Genomic DNA, 17,930 nt, shown 5'->3' with positions numbered 1-17,930 from the left:
TCTCAGTATTTTTTCTCCGTGTTCCTATCAACTTTCTGCCGTATTTCCATCACAGAACATTGTTACATATAGCGAGATGCCATAGCAATCAGACCATTGGGGCCAATCAGGGGCAGAGCACTGAGGTCCCTTTGGCTTTTCTCCTGCAGTCAGTCCCCCCTGGCTATAATACTTTATTTGACAAAAGTGAGTACACCCCTCTCATTTATGCAAATATTGTATTATATCTTTTCATGGGATAACACTGAAGATAGGACACTTTGATATAATGTAAAGTAATCTGTGTACATCTTGTATAACAGTGTACATTTAATGTGCACTCTAAATAAGCCAACACACAGCCAATAATGTCTAAACCACTGGCAACAAAAGTGAGTACACCCCTATGTGAAAATGGCCAAATTGTGCCCAAAGTGTCAATATTGTGTGTGGCTACCAGTTATTTTCCAGCACTAAATAAATAAATAAATAAAATAAATAAATGCCACAAGCGCTGTGAAAAGTAATTATACTTTTTCTATATTGCAAAAAAGTAAATGGAAGTAGCCGCTGGTAGAGGACAGATTCCATGTCCAGATCTGTCAGATAATGGAAATAAACAACCAAAGAAGTACTACCACGCTACTAAAGGCTGGAGTCCAAACCACCTGAGTTAGGAGGTGAGGACCCTACAGACAAAAGGGCGCTAATGGGAAATATAGTATATCCAGGGGCATAATTACCGTGGTCGCAGAGGTCACCATTGCGACCGGGCCCGGTAGGTTAGGGGCCCGTGGTCGCCCTGCAGATCAAGCAGCCAGCTCCTTCCTGTGAGAGAGGAGCTGTGCTGTTCTGTCACATACCACGCGGCCGCTATATGACCTGGTGCCACCGCCGCTGACACCGGCACCAGCGGCAGCACCGGGCCCTCCTCCCCTGTCATCATACACAGCAATGATAAAGCATTGAGCGGCCCATGCCGCTCCATCATTCTCCCCCTGTGCCTGGGCGGTGACGTCACTCCTGTGCGACTGCTGTGCTGAGGCATGCAGAGTGCAGGACAGGAGTACGCTGACCGGAGCAGCAGTGGAACGAGGAAAGAGGTGAGTACTTGTTGTGTTTTTTTATATATAAATCAAAGAGTACACGGTGGCTATAGACCTGAGGTGCTGAATTATACATAGAGGCCTCGAGGTACTGGATTATACATGAAGGCCTGGTGGGCTGGCTGCATTATACATGAAGGCCTGGGGGTGCGGCATTATACATGGAGGCCTGGGGGGCTGCATTATACATGGAGGTCTGGGGGGGCTGCATTATACATGGAGGTCTAAGGGGCTGCATTATACATTGGAGGCCTGGGGGGGCTGCATTATACATGGAGGCCTGGGGGGCTGCATTATACATTGAGGAGTAGGGGGCTGCATAATACAATATGAAGGTTTATGGGGCTGCATTATAATACATGTAGGACTATGGGGGCTACATTATATTATATGGAGGACTATGGAGGCTATCTTATACATGGTGCATTATAAAACATGGCGAACTATGTGGTGCAGTATAATATATGGAGAACTATGGGGTGAATTCTAATACATGGAGAACTAAGGGAAATGCATTATAATAAATGGAGGACTATGGAGGTGCATTCTAATATATGAAAGGTTATGTAGGACCCACTATACTATATGGAAGGCTATGTGGGGGTCATTATAGTATTTGGAGAACTATATACAAGGAGGGACAAAGATACAAGCATGGCATGGGAATGTTTTGTGCTGAGGGAAAAAGGCTCTTTCCCTCAGCACCCAGCTTTCCCATGCTCTGATATGGGAAAAGCTGGGTGCTGCTGAGGGAAAGATGTATAGTAGAGCATGGGGAAGCTGGGTGCCAAGGACAAGTTGGATATCAGAACATAGGAAAGCTGGGTGCTGATTGAGAGATTTCAGAGCATGGGAAACCTGGGTGCTAAGGGTAAGAGCCAAGTGTCAGCGTCATTATCCTGTACCCCGAGTGTCGGTGTACATGGAGACGGGGGGGTCCAGGTTCGAACTTTGCACCAGGGCCATCAAACTCTAGTTACGCCACTGCAGGTATGAATATGCAAAGGGTTAAGCACTCTCACTTTATCATTTCAAGGCACTGTGATAAATTTGTGGCTCCTAGAAGTTCTGAATGTCGCTCGCTGTCCCTGCTCTGCCGGATATCTCCTCCTTCCAGTACCCCTCCCCTCCCTATCAGCATGGGTTCAGTACCGTCCTGGTGCTGCCAGAGGTCGCCAATAGCTAAGAGCGCGGTGGGTTATCGCGGACGTCTTTTTTTTGTGCGCAGCGCATGTCAAGAGGTTTGGGAGCAGCCGGGCAGAGTGCGGGCCCCAGCCGCCATGTTGAGAACTTTGTGCAGTTATAAATAAAGATCGGCGGACAGCCTGCCGGTATATTGGATGGTAGCCTGGACCTTTAGAATTTTTTTTATTTTCTGGTGGGTTGGATAACGACTCAGCTGCTACTTATTGGTTTCCTGCAGGACGCCTCCTGAATCGGGAGCAATAAGAGAGATGTTCATGTAAGTTTATAGGAAGCCGGTCCTTGTAGTGGGAACTGACGTGTGGCTGTGCGGTGTGACGTCAGAGCGTGATGTCATGGTTGCGTCTAGGATGGAGTTGATTTTCTGTGATCCTCATTTTAGCCACTCCATTCTAGACGGCTCACTAGTAAAGTGACTAGAATGGAGTTGTTTTTTTGAGGACCTCATTATATCAACTCCACTCTAGACAGTTCAGTACTGAGGTGACTAGAATGGAGTTGATCTTTTGAGGATCTCTCCCTCAAAAAATCAACTCCAATCTATACAGCTCCTTATAGAAACCACTAGAATGGAGTTGATTTTTTGAGGTCCTCATATACAGTACAGCCCAAAAGTTTGGACACACCTTCTCATCTCTAGAACACCTATTAAGAGGAGACTGTGTGCAGCAGGCCTTCATGGTAAAATAGCTGCTAGGAAACCACTGCTAAGGACAAGCAACAAGCAGAAGAGACTTGTTTGGGCTAAAGAACACAAGGAATGTACATTAGACGAGTGGAAATCTGTGTTTTGGTCTGATAAGTCCAAATTTGAGATCTTTGGAGTCAACCACCGTGGCTTTGTAGATAAAGTGAACGGATGGACTCTACATGCCTGGTTCCCACCGTGAAGCATGGAGGAGGAGGTGTGATGGTGTGGGGGCGCTTTGCTGGTGACACTGTAGGGATTTATTAAAAATTGACGGCATACTAAACCAGCATGGCTATGTGAAGCCCCGTTAGTGCTGTGTCGGTGCATTACCTTCAGGGACTCCACTCGGCTGGATCTTGTCACTGGTAGGGAAATCTTCTGTTTTGATTGTCGTGACGCCACTCTCAGAATTGCGGTCAGTGGGGACCGCCACTGCAGGTTAAGGGATGCCTGGGGCTGATGGTGGGTGCAGTTAGTTGTAATAGCCTCCTGAGAGTGAGGCAAGCCCCAGGGCCCTGTGTAGGTGTGTAGAACCACAAGGCGCAGAATAACTCCACACAAGCAGGATGTCTTTCAGGGGTTTTACTCACTTCAGATGGCAGGGTGAGTAACCCGGGCGTAGCTGGGATGAACCAGGCTGGAACCAGGTATCCTTCAGGCTGACTTATGATGGTGACTACCGACTCGCCTTCCTTAGCCCTTAGTGGTTTGGGGTAACCCCGACTTTTAGTCCCTATGGGGGTCACCCAGGGAAGTTGCTGAAGCCTCACTCCCCTTCGTTTCGTCCGTTTGCTTGTAGCCTGGGCCAGGACACTCCGGCTGCTTGCCTCCTGTGAACTATGGGCCCTAACTGTGGCGACGTGGCTGCGGACTTTTAGTGTGTTCTTGGGGGCATAAAGTACCCCCTCAAGCAGGTTTGGCAAGGAAAGTTGGATCTATCCCTGCACTGGGACCTACTACCCGTTTGGGCCTGGTACTCCCTAGCAGTCTCCTTACTTCCCACTCTGTGCTCTCTCTTTAGCTGGAGATGGATTTCGGGAAGCACTCCTAGGTGACCGTTCTCCCCCGTCGGTAGCCACTGCGCGGGCGCTGTTAGACGACAACAGCCCCAGGGGTCTGCTCCTCTCTGAGCTCCCTGGACTTCTGCCCTAAGCCGGCTCACTGCTCCTCCTCTCCTGTTCTTGCCTACGCCACCTAGCAACCAGGCTCTCTTACCACACCCCTTGAGTGGAGATGGAGGCTTTTGGCCCCCTCCACTATTCCAGTGGAGGTGAAGGCTTTGCCCCCTCCTGGGATCCCCAGGGGTCCTACCAAAGGTACATGTGTGAGACCTGATCACTATGCGCCTGTGTAGTCACACCTCGGTCAGCCTTCTGGATTACCTGTATTGTACTGTCCCCAGCATGGGTGCAGTACTCAGTGGTGCCTGACCAGGTCAGGGGCGCCACAGCTACCACAGCATCTTGCAGTGACATGCTATTCCATCCGGTTTGCATTTAGTTGGACCATCATTTATTTTTCAACAGGACAATGACCCCAAACACACCTCCAGGCTGTGTAAAAGTGGTGTCACACACAGCGACGGCGACGTCGCTGCTACGTCACCATTTTCTGTGACGTAGCAGCGACGTCCCGTCGCTGTGTGTGACATCCAGCAACGAGCTGGCCCCTGCTGTGAGGTCGCCGCTTGTTGCTGAATATCCTGCTTCATTTTTTGCTCGTCGCTCTCCCGCTGTGAAGCACACATCGCTGTGTGTGACAGCGAGAGAGCGACAAACTAAAGCGAGCAGGGAGCCGGCTTCTGGCAGCTGCGGTAAGCTGTAACCAGGGTAAACATTGGGTAACCAAGGGAAGTCCTTTCCTTGGTTACCCGATATTTACTTTAGTTACAGCGTCCGCCGCTCTCACGCCGCCTGTGCTGCCGGCTCCCTGCATCCTGCACACAGCCAGAGTACGCATTGGGAAATAAGCAAAGCTTTGCTTATTAACCCGATGTGTACTGTGGCTATGAGTGCAGGGAGCCAGCGCTAAGCGGTGTGCGCTTGTAACCAAGGTAAATATCGGGTAACCAGAGAAGCACTTTGGTTGGTTACCCGATATTTACCTTAGTAACCAAGCGCAGCATCGTTTCCACAGCGACGCGTGTCGTTATGATCGCTGCTGCGTCTCTGGGTTTGACAGCTAAGCAGCGATCAAAATAGCGACTTACAAGGTCGCTGTTGCTTCACAGAAAATGGTGACGTAACAGCGACGTCGTTGTCGCTGTCGCTATTTGTGAACCCAGCTCAAGGGCTATTGGACTAAGAAGGAGAGTGATGGGGTGCTACGCCAGATGACCTGGCCTCCACAGTCACCAGACCTGAACCCAATCAAGATGGTTTGGGGTGAGCTGGACCGCAGAGTGAAAGCAAAAGGGCCAACAAGTGCTAAGCATTTCTGGGAACTCCTTCAAGACTGTTGGAAGACCATTTCTGGTGACTACCTCTTGAAGCTCAGCAAGAGAATGCCAAGTGTGTGCAAAGCAGTAATGAAAGCAAAAGGTGGCTTCTTTGAAGAACCTAGAATATAAGACATACTTTCAGTTGTTTCACACTTTTTTAAGTACGGTATTTCATTCCGCATGTTTTCATTCATAGTTTTGATGTCTTCAATGTGAATCTACAATTTTTAGAGTCATGAAGATAAAGAAAACTCTTTGAATGAGAAGGTGTGTCCAAACTTTTGGTCTGTACTGTACATATATACACAACACACACAAATATACACACACACACACACACATATACAGACACACACACACACATATAAACATACATATACCAGCTTTATAATTTTAATGATTTCATGACTAATGTTTTAATGCTTTTTCAGGAGTTGCTCAAGTTTTTAATGGAGCAAACGTCCACACTGTGATATTTTTTCTGTATTTCTATAGGGTAAAATTCCAATTTGAGTTTTACTTTACGCCCTCCAGTCCCAGCCTCGATAGTGACATTTTTGAAGCAAGGGTGTAGCCTTACGGGGAGAAGCGTAAGGCTGCGTGCTCAGTGCGTTTTTTGTTGCAGATTTTGTGCAGTTTGTAGCACGGCATGTCTATCTTTATGCCAGTTATGGCAGCAAAGTCAATGTAAATGCTGATGTGTTGTGCGCACATTATTTTTTTTGCAGATTTAGTGCAATCTACAGCATGTGAATATTGACTACATTAAGAAAAATGTTTGGCACCAAAATGTACCAAAACACATGTGTTTTTTGGTGCAGTTATCTGTCAGAATATGCAGATTTCATGGAGAACATTTCTGCACCCAATCTGCAACATGTGAACAGAGCGCAGCCAACAGAGTCGCCACAATCTACAATATTGGATTGTAGTTGATTTTTTGAGGATCTCATTTTACAAACTCCATTCTAGATGATTCACTAGTGAGCCGACTAAATTGGAGTGGCTTTTTTGAGGACCTCATCGTAGCCTCCACTCTGGACAGGTCGGTGCTGAGGTGACTAGAATGGGTGTTTTATGGAAGATTGGGCAGAGCCTCACAGGGAGAAGCGTAACAGAGCGCAGCAGAGTCGTCACAATCTACAACTTTGGATTGTAGTTGCTTTTTGAGGACTTCATTTTAGCAACTCCCTTCTAGATGATTCACTAGTGAGCTGTCTAGATTGGAGTGGATTTTTTGATGATCTCCCTGTAGCTTCCACCAGTGGCATACCACCAGTGGCATAAGGCCCGTGAGTCACTGGGGCCCGATGCCAGCGCTGGAATCGGCCCCCCTCCCGAGGATCGCACTTTCATTTATATCGGCATCACACATGCCAATACAATTGAAAGGCATGATGAGAGAAGGAGCAGAACACTCCCTTTCTCATCATTCTCCCGCTGTGTGTCTGTGACATTGTGATGTGTCAGCACAGAGGAGTGCGGTGACGTCACTACTGCGCGCCGCTGTGTAAAATGTGAGAGTGGCAGAACAGTGGACACACGCTGAAGAGACTCGGGCAGTGGGGGAATGAGGAGAAGTGAGTATATTTGTGTATTTAATCAGGATGGCCAGAGGACTATGGGGAAGCATGCTACTATATGGGGATTGCAAAATAGTATATGGGGGCTGCATATAACTATATATTGGCGCATAATATTATATTGGGGCACACAATATGGTGGTGCACTATATGGGGGCTGCATACTAGCATATAGAGGAATATAAGGGGTGCATACTATTTTATGGAGGAATATAAGGGGTGATACCACTATATGGAGGAATATAAGGGGTGTATTATACTATATGGAGGAATATAAGGGGTGTATTATACTATATGGAGGAATATAAGGGGTGTATTATACTATATGGAGGAATATAAGGGGTGCATAATACTATATGGAGGAATATAAGGGGTGCATAATACTATATGAAGGATCCCTGTTACATGGAATATAGGGGTGCATTATACATGGAGGACTTTGGAGCTGCATAATCCAATATGAAGGACTATGGGGTGCATTTTAATACATATAGGACTCTGGGGGTTGCATAATATATGCAGGATTATCGGGGCTGCATTATTATACATGGAGGATTATGGGGTCTACATTATAATACATGGTGAGCTGTGGGGTGCATTATAATACATGCAGGACTATGGGGGCTGCATTATAATATATGGAGGACTATGTGGTGCAGTATAATATATGGAGGACTATGTGGTGCAGTATAATATATGGAGGACTATGTGGTGCAGTATAATATATGGAGGACTATGTGGTGCAGTATAATATATGGAGGAATATGGGGTGCAGTATAATATATGGAGGACTATGGGGTGCAGTATAATATATGGAGGACTATGGGGTGCAGTATAATATATGGAGGACTATGGGGTGCAGTATAATATATGGAGGACTATGGGGTGAATTATAATACATGGAGGACTATGGGAGTTGTATTGTAATAATTGGAGGGCTATGAGAGCTACCTTATACATGGAGGACTATGGGAAATGCATTATAATACAAGGAGGACTATGGGGTGCATGCTAATAAAATGAAGGGTTACGTGTGACCTAATATACTATATGGAAGGCTATGTGGGGGCCATTATAGTATTTGGAGAACTATATATATGAGGGGGGAAAAAGACACAAGCTTGGGATGGGAAAGTTTTGTGCTGATGGAAAGAGGCTCTATCAGAGCATGGGAAACCTGTATGCTGGGGAATGATGTATAGCAGAGCATAGGTGGGTACTGAGGACAAGATGCATATCAGAATATAGGAAAGCTGGGTGATGGTAGAAAGAGGGATTTCAGATCATGGCAAACCTGGGTGCTGAGGGAAAGAGTCAAGTGTTAACATCATTATCCCGTACCCCGTGTGTCTGTGTTGGGGGGGGGGGGCAGGTCCAAACTTTGCACTGGGGCCCATCAAACTCTAGTTACACCACTGCTCAGTACAGAGATGACTAGATCGCAGTTGCTGCACTGAGGTTCATGATTTTTAGGCACTGTACTGTCTATAAGGACGTCCTCCCTGCAGCAGCTCCATTCTAGCTGTCTCACTACAGAGGTGACTGGATCGGAGTTGCTGCACTGAGGCTCATGAGCTCTGATCTCACAGCACTGTCTATAAAGGCCCTGTCACACTAAGCAACATCGCTAGCAACATCGCTGCTAACGAACAACTTTTGTGACGTTGCTAGCGATGTTGCTGTGTGTGACATCCAGCAACAACCTGGCCCCTGCTGTGAGGTCGTTGGTTGTTGCTGAATGTCCTGGGCCATTTTTTAGTTGTTGCTGTCCCGCTGTGAAGCACAGATCGCTGTGTGTGACAGCGAGACAGCAACAACTAAATGTGCAGGCAGCAGGAGCCGGCTTCTGCGGAGGCTGGTAACTATGGTAAACATCGGGTAACCAAGAAGCCGTCCTTGGTTACCAGCCTCCGCCGCTCTGTCAGTGCCGGCTCCTGCTCCTTGCACATGTGGCTGCAGCACACATCGGGTAATTAACCCGATGTGTGCTGTAACTAGGATAGCAAGGAGCCAGCGCTAAGCGGTGTGCGCTGCTCCCTCCTCGTGTAGCTGCGTGCGCTGGTAACCAAGGTAAATATCGGGTTGGTTACCCGATATTTACCTTAGTTACCAAGCGCAGCATCTTCCACACGGCGCTGGGGGCTGGTCACTGGTGAGCTCACCAGCAACTCGTGTAGCCACGCTCCAGCGATCCCTGCCAGGTCAGGTTGCTGGTGGGATCGCTGGAGCGTCGCAGTGTGACATCTCACCAGCAACCTCCTAGCAACTTACCAGCGATCCCTATTGTTGTTGGGATCGCTGGTAAGTTGTTTAGTGTGACTGAACCTTTAGGACGGCCTCAGCCAGTCTATGCATTGTGTTCAGAGATTTTACTGATGTGCATAGATGTTTGAATAAGCCCTTATGCAGATTACATGAAGGCTCCCATACACAGGGCTAAAGTCGCCCGGATCAGACAACAGTCTGATGTGTATGGGGGCGTCCCGACTTACCCCGAGAATGGATGTAAAGGGAGGGAAGGAACCGGCGTGTTTGAATTCCACTTGTTGATCCTTTTGTTCTCTTGAAAGATAATCCACCCCCAGAGGAGGCGACATCTGCTCTCAGAGAGAGAGAACACAAGAACATTTGGCCGAGCACTCCTGTATGTGATAGGAGAGAGCTGTCGGCCAAACGATTGTAGGGTTTGTTTAGTGAAAACAAGTGATCACCTATCCATGGGCCCGGTGATAACCTGCTGATCAGTGTCCGATCACTGGGACCCGCACTGATTGGGAAAACGGGGAATTTTTATCCATATGTTTCAGGTATGTGTCACATCCATTTTTAACACGGATGCCACACGTACTCATGTTATTCTATGGTGTTCCTCACACATGCATGTTTTTACATGGACCGAGTGGCCCCACGTTTCCCTGCACGCAGACATGTCCGTTTTTTTCTGCAGCAGCACGGGTATCAAACGCTGATGTGATCCGTGTGACACGTACCAGAGAAAACACTTGTCTCTGAAATAAAATGAATTTTTATACTCGCTTGTCTCCAGCCCTGCTGTCACTTGCTTCTGATCCCCGCTCATTATACTCAATGAATATGCACTGCACAGAGGACCTAGAAGCACCAGAGACATCAATGCCAGGGACAGCATCGCTGGGGAAAGGTGAGTATCCAAGGAACTCTGATGATATCCTGACAACTCCCACGCTACTGCGGGTGTAGCGACAGTGACTTCACGGGTTCATCAAAGTTCATTGGGAACTCTGATGAACCCATGACGTTACTGCCGCCACACCCACAACACCGCGGACATCACAGAGGTGTCATCAGGATGTCATCTGAGTTCATTGTGAACTCTGATTAACCCATGACATCACTGCCGCACCTGCACACATACTACTGAGGGCGTCCCTGCGGTGACTTGAGCTCACCTTATGAGATGCAGATCACCGAACGGAAGCATACACAGCAGTGTGTGTGTGCTCTCACAACCAATGAGGAACGTTCGGTTCTCCATTAAACGTGACAGCAGTATGGGATTGACGTGGCCGCCCCCAATTGGATTTCGACAGACCAGGATTAGGGCTTTGATAGAGAAATAAATTGGGAAAAAGGGTGTCTCTTGTCTTTATTTATTGAATGATTTTCTCTTTTTATGTCTTTCCAGGTTTGCTTTTGGGGAACATCGTGGGACCTCACTATGGATTACGGAGGAACTTTTTTTTTATGTATAAAAATCAAATAAATTGGTGAATGAGGGCTGAGTCTGAGGTTTCTTGTTCATATGAACTTTGTTACTCTCCTTTCAATTACTGGACTAGTGGTAGGGGTGCATGCTAGACGCCACCCATTACTAATACCAAGGCTTGATGCCAGCTGGCATCAACCCCACAAATATTACCCCGTTTGCCATTGCACCAGAGCAATGGGAAGAGTCGGGTCCAGCACCAAAATTGGCGCATCTAATGGATGCGCCACTTCTTGGGCATCTGTGGGCTACTATTGTTAGGCTGGAAAGGGCCAAATAATCATGGCCCTTTCCACCCTAATAATATCATCCCCTAGTTGTCTGCTGTACCATGGCTGGTTTTTAGTAAAAATGGAGGTGACTTTTTTTTTTTTTTAATCTAAAAATTTAAAAAATAAGCGTGGGATCCCCTATTTTTCATAACCAGCCAAGGTACAGCAGACAACTGAAGGTTGCAGCTGCTGCTGTTCCTGTGCTGGACATGAAAGTTGGGGGGACCCCACGGTTTTTTTTTTTCTTTAATTAAAAAATAAAAAATGGTGTTCTATCAGTTCTATTTATCTTTCCATATCTATAATTTTTCAGGCTTTACACATTAAAAAAAAACAGCCCAAAACATTCATTTCAGTATCATACTTTTTTTTTTTACCGGTACCACATGGACGACCATATCGATACGTATGGCTTGCACCTGTTTAAACACGGACATCTGAAAGGGGCCTTATGGATACCCATCTACTGTATGTACTATCATTTTGGGTTGCTGCAAATTATGATGTTCCCCTCCTTGGCTAAAAATACTTCTCAAAATTTCTAAGGCGTATTGTGACCCCTGTGTAAAATATATAGTGTGACCTCTGCCAGAGCCTGTCCTATGGAACAGTGGTGGCAACAAACAGATGCTTAGCGAAAAGTAACTTACGTCCCTTTAAATTAAAAAAAACAAACAAAACATTTTTGCCCCAAATGACCTGAATCAGGCGGTGTGAGCCTCACGAGTTATGTTGCCACAAAATGAGGGAAACACGACTGGGGCCTAATAAATGTGGGGCATAAGAGAGGATCAGGGGGCTGCCAACGACAGAAAATGAACTGTCAGCGAGATCTGAACAGTTTACTGTGGGTCTACATGCGAGGACTGTGAGTTGTTGTGGAAACTACCTACAGCAATGTGTGAACGCAGCCCGATACAGATCCAACCGGCAGTGACTGCTCACTAATGTCACTCCGAGCTTTATCATTATAGAAATGAACATTCTGCACAAACTTTTTAATAAAACAGTTTTATTAAAGCAAGTATATCAATTCTAAAAAAAAAAAAAAAAAAAAGGAGAAATATTTATACAGTTATATTTTTATAGAGAACCATTGATTCCATGCTGCACATGGGAACGGGTTACACACAAAATACAGAAATAAATTACAGTGAATAAACCAATTCCGACAAACTGGTACAGAGGGGAGCGGACCCTGCCCTCGGGGGGGGGGCTTACAGTCTACAGGGTAATGAGGAAGGGGGAGACAGTAGGTCGAGGATACAAATATATAACACTGACTGATGGGTACAGAGGGGAGATGACCCTGCCCTCGGGGGGGGGGGGGGGGGGGGCTTACAGTCTACAGGGTAATGAGGGAGGGGGAGACAGTAGGTCGGGGATACAAATATATCAACTGTAACAATCAACTTTAAAAATCAATACGTAGAATTAAGCCATGTTGGACATTGGCGACAGTGAAAGAAAAAAATCTTTTGTATTTGGGTCCCGTGCGTTTTAGGTGTTAGGGCTCATGCGCATGTTGCCGAATTTCATGCAGTTATGCTGCGTATTGCACTGCAGCGTAAATGCATGCGACCTGCGTCCCCTGCACAATCTATTAAGATTGTGCATAATCCATGTGCACATTTGAGAACGCAGCGATGTGAATGCCAAAATTTTGTTCCAAATCGCTGCGTGCTAAAAAGCAACATGTCACTTATTCCGTGCGCTTTGGATGCAGCCCCCGCTCTGTCTATGGGAGAGGCAGCATCCAGAGCGCATGACATCGGCATCTATTCTGCAGACACACTGAATCCATTACGCAGTGTTTATGCAGCGATTTGACGAGCACATGTGCTGCCAAATCCCTGCAGAAATTTCTACAGGGACACGACGCAACGTGTGCACAGCCTAAAAATTGTATTTCTGCATTTACCAGAAAAATCCTCTCTCGTTGAATACATTGGAGGACACAGGAGGGGTGATTTGGATTACACCACACTGCTCTCTCGGTCTCTGAGGTGGGACGACGGGGGGGGGGGGAATAACACCCAGTGCCGATAGTCACAAGCTGTATTTGAAAAACAAAGGGAGAAGATTAATAACTCACTGAGTTCCCTGTGCGAGGTCCCCCCCACCATGTGCAACACGGCCCCCTGCCGAGCGTGAGCCCCCCCCCAATGTGAAACACAGCCCCCTGCAAGCCAACATGCAACACAGCCCCCTGCAAGTCTCCACTGCCAACGTGCAACACGGCCCCCTGTAAGCCCCCCTCAACATGCAACACTGGCCCCCTGCCCATCAAGCACCCCCCAAAGTGAAGTATCACCCTCTACCTAGTGCGAGCCCCCCCAACGTACAGCCTCTCTCCCTGCGGGCACCCCCCCCCCCAAACGTGCAACACGGCCTCTTGCCCAGCACGAGCCCCCCAACATGCAACACGGTCCCCTGCTCAGCACGCCCTGCAAGACCTCCCCCAAGTGTGCAGCGTCACCCCCTGCCTAGTGCAAGCCCCAGCCAACATGCAGCCGCTCTCCCTGCGAGCCCCCCAAGTGCAGCGTCGCCCCTGCCCAGTGCGATCCCCCCACAATTGCAGTGTCGCCCCTGCCCAATGCGATCCCCCCACAAGTGCAGCGTCGCCCCCTGCCCAGTGCGAGCCCCCCCACAAGTGCAGTGCCGCCCCCTGCCCAGTGCGATCCCCCCACAAGTGCAGCGCCGCCCCCTGCCCAGTGCGATCCCCCCCACAAGTGCAGCGCCGCCCCCTGCCCAGTGCGATCCCCCCACAAGTGCAGCGCCGCCCCCTGCCCAGTGCGATCCCCCCACAAGTGCAGCGTCGCCCCCTGCCCAGTGCGATCCCCCCACAAGTGCAGCGTCGCCCCCTGCCCAGTGCGATCCCCCCACAAGTGCAGCGTCTCCCCCTGCTCACTGCGAGCCCCCCCACAAGTGCAGCGTCTCCCCCTGCTCACTGCGAGCCCCCCCACAAGTGCAGCGTCTCCCCCTGCTCACTGCGAGCCCCCCACAAGTACAGCGTCGCCCCCTGCGAGCCCCCCCCCCCCCAAGTGCAGTGTCGCCCGCTGCCCAGTGCGAGCCCCCCCAAGTGTAGTGTCACCCAGTGCGAGCCCCCCCAAGTGCAGCGTCGCCTTCTGCCCAGTGCGAGCCCCCCCAAGTGCAACGTCGCCTGCTGCCCAGTGCGAGCCCCCCCAAGTGCAGCTTCGCCCGCTGCCCAGTGCGAGCCCCCCCAAGTGCAGAGTCGCCCGCTGCCCAGTGCGAGCCCCCCCACGTGCAGCGTCGCCTAGTGCGAGCCCCCAAGTGCAGCGTCGCCCCTTGCGAGCCCCCCACAAGTGCAGCGTCGCCCCTTGCGAGCCCCCCACAAGTGCAGCGTCGCCCCTTGCGAGCCCCCCACAAGTGCAGCGTCGCCCCTTGCGAGCCCCCCACAAGTGCAGCGTCGCCCCTTGCGAGCCTCCCACAAGTGCAGCGTCGCCCCTTGCGAGCCCCCCACAAGTGCAGCGTCGCCCCTTGCGAGCCCCCCACAAGTGCAGCGTCGCCCCTTGCGAGCCCCCCACAAGTGCAGCGTCGCCCCTTGCGAGCCCCCCACAAGTGCAGCGTCGCCCCTTGCGAGCCCCCCACAAGTGCAGCGTCGCCCCTTGCGAGCCCCCCACAAGTGCAGCGTCGCCCCTTGCGAGCCCCCCACAAGTGCAGCGTCGCCCCTTGCGAGCCCCCCACAAGTGCAGCGTCGCCCCTTGCGAGCCCCCCACAAGTGCAGCGTCGCCCCTTGCGAGCCCCCCACAAGTGCAGCGTCGCCCCTTGCGAGCCCCCCACAAGTGCAGCGTCGCCCCTTGCGAGCCCCCCACAAGTGCAGCGTCGCCCCTTGCGAGCCCCCCACAAGTGCAGCGTCGCCCCCTGCGAGCCCCCCCCACAAGTGCAGCGTTGCCCCGTGAGCCCCCCCACATGTGCAGCGTCGCCCCCTGCCCAGTGCGAGCCCCCCCACACAAGTGCAGCGTCGCCCCCTGCGAGTGCGTCGCCCCCTGCCCAGTGCGAGCCCCCCACACAAGTGCAGCGTCGCCCCCTGCGAGCCCTCACAACACGCACCAACGCCCCGCTGCCCAGTGTGAGCCCCCAAACGTGCGGAGTCGCTCCCTGGCAAGTGCAAGTCCCCCTAAAACGTTCCACATTGCTTCCTGCAAGTGCAAGCCCCCCCAAACATGCAGCGTCGCCTCCTGCCTAGTGTAACCCCCACATTCCTTATGAAAGCCTCCACAGCATCACCCCCTGCTCCGTGTAACCCCCCCATAAGCCCCCTTCCTTATTGAAGCCTCCACAGCACGGTGCTGCAGCCTCAGTACATGCCCTGTGACATATACACGAGCTGCAGCCCCCCGCACTGACAGGAGACACTGCTCTGTGCCCCCAAAATCCAGTCTGACACCTCCGCGTTATCACTAATGAGGACTGTTTCTCCACCTCAGGGTCAGGCTCCGTCCGCTCTGCACAGCCCGAGCACCGCTGCTTCCCGCCCACAGCTCTGCAGTCTGCGCTGCACTGAGGAGGCCCCGCCCCTTCCGGTGACGTCTTTCCCTCGAAAAATCAACTACTCCACTCTAGAGGCTCCCAGCAGCATACACAGGAGTGTGGGGAGGGTCCACAGCGAGTGCTGCCCTCCAGCGGCTGACACATGGTGCTACAGGCTGCACAGCCTGCTGGACGGTCACAGTGCGCAGCCCCTGAGCACCTCTATAGCGCACACTGCAGGAGTCCTCATGGCTCCCCTCCTGGAGTACGAGAACCAGATCTTCCTGGACCTGTTCCATGAGGACGGGCTGGTGATCGCCGCCCGTGGACTCGGCATTGACAGGATCCTGCAGAACTTCCTGAAGCTGTATTGTGACCCGGGAAACCTGGTGCTGAATACCGGTCCTGCAGAGGAGGTAACAGGAGCAAGCAGAGCGGGGGCGGGACCGGCAGCGAGTGTCATGGGGGAGAGGGGCCGGCAGCGAGTGTCATGGGGGAGAGGGGCCGGCAGCGAGTGTCATGGGGGAGAGGGGCCGGCAGCGAGTGTCATGGGGGAGAGGGGCCGGCAGCGAGTGTCATGGGGGAGAGGGGCCGGCGGCGAGTGTCATGGGGGAGAGGGGCCGGCGGCGAGTGTCATGGGGGAGAGGGGCCGGCGGCGAGTGTCATGGGGGAGAGGGACCGGCGGCGAGTGTCATGGGGGAGAGGGGCCGGCGGCGAGTGTCATGGGGGAGAGGGGCCGGCGGCGAGTGTCATGGGGGAGAGGGGCCGGCGGCGAGTGTCATGGGGGAGAGGGGCCGGCGGTGAGTGTCATGGGGGAGAGGGGCCGGCGGCGAGTGTCATGGGGGAGAGGGGCCGGCGGCGAGTGTCATGGGGGAGAGGGGCCGGCGGCGAGTGTCATGGGGGAGAGGGGCTGGCGGCGAGTGTCATGGAGGAGGGGATGATAGCAAGCGAGCCTGGTAGGGAAGGTCAGATGTAGCAGAGCAGAGACAGTCAGACACTGTACATCTGTCTCTGTACTGTTACATCTTATTGTCTCACTTAGATATAGCAGAGCTGAGACAGATGAGGTAAAGCAGAGACTGTCAGATGTAGCAGAACAGAGACAGTCAGAGATGCTACATCTGTGTGAGGTGGTCAGGTGTAGCAGAGCTGAGACACTTCATCTGATGTATCGTCTCTGACAGTCTGCTCTGCTACATCTGACCGTCTTTCCTACATCGGACCGAGTTGGTCAGGTATAGCAGAGCAGAGTCAGATGGAAGAGGGAACTAACCCAGGAGTTCTCCAGCTGAGCGAGGACTACCTGCATTCACCTGGGGGCAGTCCCCGGCTTCAGTGGTGGTTCCAATCACTAAATAGAAGCTGGTTCATCGTAAGGCTATGTTCACATGTTGCTTTTTTGCTGCTTTTTTCCTGCAGCCACACCTGCTCTTTTGACAGTAAAAAAAGGAGCTTCCAAACAGCCGGTTTTGCTGGATTTTTTTACAGCTTTTTTTTGCTGCGTTTCTTGGTGTCTTTTGTCTACAGAACATGTTGGAATAATGTTAGATTCATTCACCACAAAAGCAGCAAAACGCTCAGTTGTGTTTTTGCACTTCTGTCATTGCTTTCAATAGTGAAAAAAGCAGCAAAAACGCTGAAATAACTGACACGCTGCTTCTTTCAAAAACGCAGCAGTTTTCCATTTCAGACAGGTAAAAAAAGCAGACGTGTGTGAGATTTCTGGAATCTTGCAGCTTTTGCTGTTAGTGTAAAAAGCAGCTTTTCATTTACATAAAAAGCAACATGTGAACACAGCCTAACCCGAGCACCACGCGATACCCGGCCCTGCTTATGTCTAGATCGAGCACCCCAATGCTCACCCCAATGCTCACCCCAGTGCTCACCCCAATGCTCACCCCAATGCTAGATATAGTAACGAGCAGTGCCCAGCACTACTCCCCATGCAAAAAACAGACCCTCCTCCAAAAATATTAAAAGAAAATGGTGACACAAGCTATTTTTATTTTTTTTTTTAATGAATTTCCACAATTTTTTTCACCGTTTAAACTTTTTTTTTTAATTATTCTTTATTACCATAATCGTACTGACCTGTAGAATCCTATTGTTAGGTCAGTTTTACCACCCTCCAATGAATCTCATAAACCCCCCTCCCCTCATTGAAAATTACATCCTGGGCGGCACGGTGGCTCAGTGGTTAGCACTGTATGGTGGCTCAGTGGTTAGCACTGCAGCCTTGCAGCGCTGGGATCCTGGGTTCTCATCCCACCAAGGACACCATCTACAAGGAGTTTGTATGTTCTCCCCGTGTTTGCGTGGGTTTCCTCCGGGTCTCTGGTTTCCTCTCACACTACAAAGACATACTGATAGGGACCTTAGATTATGAGCCCCAATGGGGACAGTGTTGCCATTGTATG

At 50.7% G+C, this 17,930-nt stretch overlaps 2 protein-coding genes across 9 annotated transcripts in view; both read left to right on the top strand.

Moving 5' to 3' along the window:
- LOC142246670 (DNA repair endonuclease XPF-like) overlaps positions 1-10,752 on the top strand; it is a 49,654-nt gene extending 38,902 nt beyond the window's left edge. Inside the window, exon 5 of the mRNA XM_075319735.1 lies at positions 10,667-10,752. Coding sequence (XP_075175850.1) covers positions 10,667-10,752 — 86 coding nt within the window. The remainder of the gene's footprint in view (positions 1-10,666) is intronic.
- A 4,836-nt stretch (positions 10,753-15,588) lies between these two features.
- Positions 15,589-17,930, top strand: part of LOC142245319 (DNA repair endonuclease XPF-like) — a 115,093-nt gene continuing 112,751 nt past the window's right edge. For all 8 annotated transcript variants that reach the window (XM_075317948.1, XM_075317945.1, XM_075317944.1 and 5 more), the window contains exon 1: positions 15,589-15,929. The gene's annotated coding sequence lies outside the window, so the exon portion shown is untranslated. The remainder of the gene's footprint in view (positions 15,930-17,930) is intronic.

Source organism: Anomaloglossus baeobatrachus, chromosome 7 (assembly GCF_048569485.1).
Source record: "Anomaloglossus baeobatrachus isolate aAnoBae1 chromosome 7, aAnoBae1.hap1, whole genome shotgun sequence".
NCBI lineage: Eukaryota > Metazoa > Chordata > Amphibia > Anura > Aromobatidae > Anomaloglossus > Anomaloglossus baeobatrachus.
This window is presented reverse-complemented; position numbering and strand designations above follow the sequence as displayed.